Source organism: Eriocheir sinensis, chromosome 29, assembly GCF_024679095.1.
Source record: "Eriocheir sinensis breed Jianghai 21 chromosome 29, ASM2467909v1, whole genome shotgun sequence".
In the NCBI taxonomy this organism is placed as follows: Eukaryota; Metazoa; Arthropoda; class Malacostraca; order Decapoda; family Varunidae; genus Eriocheir; species Eriocheir sinensis.
In genome coordinates, this window is record NC_066537.1 from 15,046,069 (window position 1) to 15,051,483 (window position 5,415).

Consider the following 5,415-nt stretch of genomic DNA (forward strand, 5'->3'; position numbering starts at 1 on the left):
GAAAAACTACATCTGTGCCCATTGGGTAGACAATAATTACACCCTGACCTCACCCTCCCTACCTTGCACTCCCTATTCTCGACCATCAAGGCATCTATCTCGCTCTTTGCATGTTTACATAATTTGCTCAATATAGAAAACAATTATCATGATGGTAAACTCTCAAAAGAAAAGAAAAGAAAGTTGTAAAAAAATTTAGGTGGTGAACTACGAAGGTTCGTGCCTGGCTGGTTCCTCTGTGCTTTGAAGGCGCGTGCTGTTGTTGTAAACAAGACAAACATATGAGGAGTCTAGTGCTCATGGGGCGAACAAGCCAATTACCTTGTTTTGAGTTACAGGCCTTCAAAGTTAAGCATTGCAAAAACATACTGAAAAACACATATGGCAATATCACCATACACCAGTAGAAAGTTTCCAGCTAGACAAATTCGATGGAATCAGTGTCTGTGTGAAACTGTGTTCATTATTAAAAGAAAAGAAAACACAAACACGAATGGGTGTTTTTCTTTTATTAATGCATGTTTATTATCCGATTTAATCCAAACTCAGGAAATTAAGAGAAAATGCTGTAACTAACAGCCAGCTTAAACTTCAAGCCAAAATTTCCATACAAAGGTGTTTTATGAGGTTTACTAGTGGTCTTCGCCCTTAGAGCCCTGATACAGCCGACTTCATCATTCACTCTGCAAACAGCAAAACACGCTACCTTCACCACCCTTCTACTGGGTCATAGAGACCGATTTCCCATTTTCACGTCCGTAGAGGGTTGCACAGTGCTTCCAACTAGCGGAAACAGGCGAAAAGGGGGCGGGCTTAGCGGGAGGGGCAGCATATAAACCCTCGAGGAACAGGGAGGCAGCACACATCTCCAGTGTACGAACAAGCTCACCAGGACACCCCAGCGGAGCCATGATGTTCTCTCTCCTGCTGGTGGCTGGTCTGGTGGCCACGTCCCTCTCAAGCCCATTCCCTGGCGTCCGTGAATACCCTCGCCTCGAGTGTTCCGAGAGATGGGCGCTCATAGACCGGACTTGCTTCCTGTTTGCTGATGACTCTGGGACTTGGGATGAGGGCCAGTCCTTCTGCAACCAACGGGGCGCCACCCTGGCCACCATCTCGAGCCAAACACAGCAGGACGCCGTAACTGGTGAGTGGGGAAGAAGCAGGTCCATAACGCAATAGAAGCCATTTCTCCACCTCCACTGACTAATCTAACTTCAATTGTGCTCCTCGCCTCCAGCCATGCTGAACCAGAGTGTGTGGATCGGCCTCAATGACCGGAAGGAGGAAAATACTTTCGTCTGGGCTGACGGGTCGGATTACAACTACGCCAGGTGACAACGATCATACGGCCTTACAAATCATTTTCCCACCTTTAATTTTTTTTTCTTCATATTTCAGTCAATCGGTTTATACTTAAGATAAATAGATAGGGGATTCATGTTGTTGACAAGTTCATGTGCCTTCTCTTCCCTAGCTGGAATGACGAAAATCCCAGCAACTCTCAAGACGATGAGCACTGCGTGGAGATTCGAAAGGCCTATGGCTACTTGTGGAACGACAACAGCTGTAACAATACCATGAAGTGAGTACCAGATTATCCAGATGAAATGATATTGTGGGACTCGGGACCTGAGCCATATACGTAAGCAGGCCCTTTCAGAGCAGTAGAACATTATCTTTAATTATATTTGGTATCACTAGAGGTACACGTGCTTGTTGTTATTATTTTCTTAGTCATTTCTTAACCCAAACCACGACATCCCTCCACCAGGTTCCTGTGCAGCAAGCCACCTGAGTTAGTCATCACAGCACACAAGACGGCCACCACCACCACCACCACCACACCCGCCCCCGTGTGTGAGGAAGGCTGGGAGATGTTTGAGGACACTATGTGCTACAAGGTGAGCGACGGACTGGCTTCGTGGCCAAGAGCCCGCGAAGCCTGTCTTGCCCAGTACGCCCAGCTGGCCGCCGTCACCTCTAAGGGACAACAGAACTTCCTGGCTGGTGAGTCAGTGTAATTTTGTTTCAAATCTTTACTTCGTGACTCACACAAACGTTAATCTATGAACGTATGATTACATTTCCACTCTTTCATCTGGTACTCAAAACACAGTCTTAATCTCAATTTCTTCAGCAAATTCCTGACTATTCAATCAGTGTTGCATTTTCCACCTTCAGCCTCCCTCACTCACACAAAGGTATATATTTCATCGCATGGCTGCATTTCCTACGGCTAGTAGTGACCCGGATGTTGCGCTTGTCCAGGGGTAAGACGCTGTCACCCACCAAAGGCTCCAGGGCCAATGTGACGGAGATGAGCACCATGGCCACGCGCAGCTATAGCGTATGCTCCCAACTCTGTCTTGGCGTCAAGATACAGACAGAATTTTGATCGTAATTTATATCAACAATATCCTGGCTCAGAAGCAGCTGCATTACTTTCACCTCTTCGCCTCCCTAACACACAAACGTAACTATTTCATCATACTTATTGTAAAACAGCGAGTCCTTCACCCAGTGAGATTTTAGGGAAAGGGAGAATGATGAGATTCCAGAAGCTGTAGAGAATTCAATAATTTCACATAGCCTATGGTAAACACTTAAAATATATATCCTAATAATACATTGCTTAAAAAACACAAGTTAAAGTATACGTTTTATATATCGTATGTTTTTTTTAAATGCTTTCTTTAGTCAGTCAGCTGTAAGCTAAGAGGTTTAACTTAAGAGATTATGATAATGAGCCTAGCAGCCCTAAAGGGGATTAAAACCATTGCACCTAACTCGGTCTCCTCTCTGTCGCCTCTCCTAGCACGCCTCACCGGCAACACCTGGATCGGCCTGAATGACGAGGTGAAGGAGGGAACCTTCACCTGGCAGGACGGCACGGAGCCCGGATACACCAAGTGAGTAAGAGATCATCATCATCATCATCAACATCTTTAGCCATTACTAATTCACTGCAGTCCCAACGTCCTCCACCTCTTTGTCTCTCATCCCAACCTGATTCTCTGGCTGCCCTCACTTGCCATTACGATGTAAATAGTCTGGTGCATTCTGAGGAGCAGGACACCACTTTTAAACTGCCTTTGAGTTTGCAGGGTATACGAAAGTGGGGGGATGCCCTCACTGCCCCCCTACACTGACGCTACTGAGAGTTAGTAATGTCCTTAAGACCTTACGAAGCCACCCCTGCAGCTATGTAATCAAACTTTCCTGCACACATCGGCGTAACCCCCCGCCAAATGTTCAAACCCTTGCGCTTCAGTCCAGAAACCTTCAAAGCCCTGCCCGCTAAGATTTCACTGTTAATCGCGCTTGTTGTCCCTTCACTTCCCTGCAGCTGGATTGAAGATGAGCCCAACAACTATTTGCACTCCGAGAACTGCGTCGAGATAAGCCCTCCGTTTGGCTACAGGTGGAATGACCAAATGTGTCATATTAAAAAACAGTAAGTCCTTAGACTTGTTTGTTTGGGCAGTCTTTTCTTCTACACTTCAAGTTTCTCACGTGTTTTTTTTTTTTTTTCGCCTTGTGATCGAACTTTAATTGTCGTGTCTTTTTAGTGCGTACGTTATCTTTATTAACCTTCACAATATATGTCTGCCTAATTTGCGAACTCTTTTAACTTCAGAATCTGGCTTTCGTTTTATTAATATGTCTAACAAATTTGAGTGTTTTATCTTCTAATTTCTTGTCTTGCCCATTTATCTACTTTATTTCAATGTTCTTTGTGTGTGTGTCTGTGTGTGTGTGTGTCTGTGTAAACCTTCTATACATACAAGATTTACAGACTACTATATTTATCTACCTTCTATAGATAGATAGACTGCATCGGCACATGCCATTGGTTTGCTTCAAGTTCTTCACACGCCTTCGATCAACAGGTTCGTGTGCCAGAAGCCCCCCAGTAAGACCTGTGTCCTTCCCACGAGCCTGTCAGCCTGCCAGAAACACAGGAGCCACACCATCGGCCGCGTCTGATACAGCAATGATAGAACAAGAACTGTAACGGGGCTATTCACCGACAGCCTTTATTTGATTTTTTTCAGTATCTTTAAGCAGTAACACACCTGGATTCCTCGGGATTTCATTGATACTGTAACAACACTTGGTGTCATATATTACAGCAGGTGTCTTAACTGTGCCTAGTTTCACTGATACTAACTAGCCGCGCAGTGATTCCCAACCGGTGTGCCGCGGCACCAAGGGGTGCCGTGAGATCTTTTGAGGGTGCCGCCAAAATTCAGGAGAAAAAATTGCATTAACTTCACTCTCTCTGCGTCTGCTGCTGCTGCACAATTTAGCGATCGAATTTTCAACTTAGCTACTTTTCATTGAATTTGTATAATAATTTGTACTTATGGAAAATTACAATCCAGGAGAACAATACTAATTATACTAATTATATGATTTTGCTGTGTAATAATTGTACGGACACTGGAGAGAACAGCTTTTTTGTAATAGCAGGATCAGTGTAAAGAAAATTTTCATATCTATGTATAAGGTGTTGTTACATCGATGCAAAATGTCGAAATGAAAAAAATATATATAATAAAAAAACAACGGAGATTTTAAATATGTATTTCCTTATAAGGGTGCCGGGAAGTTTTCAAAGGCTTGCCAAGGGTGCCGCAAACTAGAAAAGGTTGGGAACCACTGAACTAGCGTCATCAATGTTGATTATTTTTTCCGTTGTTGCGTGGCTGATGGAAAAGATTTCCCTTGACAACACTTGCTGTAACTGACACAATTTGTAAATACTTTATCCTTTTGTACGTGTTACCAAAGCATGCATAACATCACTGTGTTCCTTGACAGTTGTTGCCGGTGTTGAAGTGGATCACACGAATATAATACATTTCAACGCGTTGGTTGTCAACGCTTCTTCCTGACTGGGTACGAAGCAATGTGTGGGTGAACAGAAATATATTACTCACAACTCTGCAATTACAGAGTTCGATAAAGTACATAAGAACATAAGAACGTAGGAGTCTGCAAGAGGCCGGTAGACCTGTACAAGGCAGCTACTTTGAACCTAAGCTCCCGTGTATCTAACCCCACCTAATATCGCTGTCCATGAATGTATCTAATCTATCTTTGAATGCGACAATTGTATTGGCACTCACCACATGACTGCTAAGCCTATTCCACTCATCCACCACCCTGTTAGTAAACAAATTTTTGCCTATGTCCCTGTTGAATCTGAATTTATCTAGTTTAAACCCATTACTTCGTGTCCTGCCCGGTCTTACCAACAAAACCTTATGAATATCCCCCATATTAAAGCCCATCATCCATTTATAAACCTCGATCATGTCTCCATGCACCCTTCGCCTTTCTAGAGAATGCAAGCTTAACTGTTTGAGTCTTTCTTCGTATGGCAAGTTTCTCAACCCCTGAATCATC

At 43.8% G+C, this 5,415-nt stretch overlaps 1 protein-coding gene across 2 annotated transcripts; it reads left to right on the forward strand.

The window, feature by feature from the left end:
* The first annotated feature begins 519 nt into the window (after positions 1-519).
* LOC127005112 (macrophage mannose receptor 1-like) lies at positions 520-4,607 on the forward strand. 2 transcript variants are annotated; one of them, XM_050873681.1, is made up of 7 exons: positions 523-1,147; positions 1,241-1,334; positions 1,478-1,585; positions 1,775-2,010; positions 2,819-2,912; positions 3,350-3,457; positions 3,894-4,600. In XM_050873681.1, the coding sequence occupies exons 1-7, from the start codon at positions 910-912 to the stop codon at positions 3,988-3,990; spliced, it is 975 nt and encodes a 324-aa protein (XP_050729638.1). In that variant the 5' UTR covers positions 523-909; the 3' UTR covers positions 3,991-4,600. The 2 variants fall into 2 exon arrangements, with proteins under 2 accessions (XP_050729639.1, XP_050729638.1); XM_050873682.1 differs by lacking the exon at positions 3,350-3,457 and having other exon boundaries at positions 520-1,147; positions 3,894-4,607.
* The last annotated feature ends 808 nt before the right edge of the window (positions 4,608-5,415 follow it).

Excerpts from the sequence above, each read along its gene's own strand:
- LOC127005112 (XM_050873681.1), top strand. The coding sequence starts at position 910 with ATGATGTTCTCTCTCCTGCTGGTGGCTGGTCTGGTGGCCACGTCCCTC. Across the intron at positions 1,148-1,240 it reads ACAGCAGGACGCCGTAACTG|CCATGCTGAACCAGAGTGTG; the intron begins GTGAGTGGGGAA and ends CCTCGCCTCCAG. Across the intron at positions 1,335-1,477 it reads TCGGATTACAACTACGCCAG|CTGGAATGACGAAAATCCCA; the intron begins GTGACAACGATC and ends TCTCTTCCCTAG.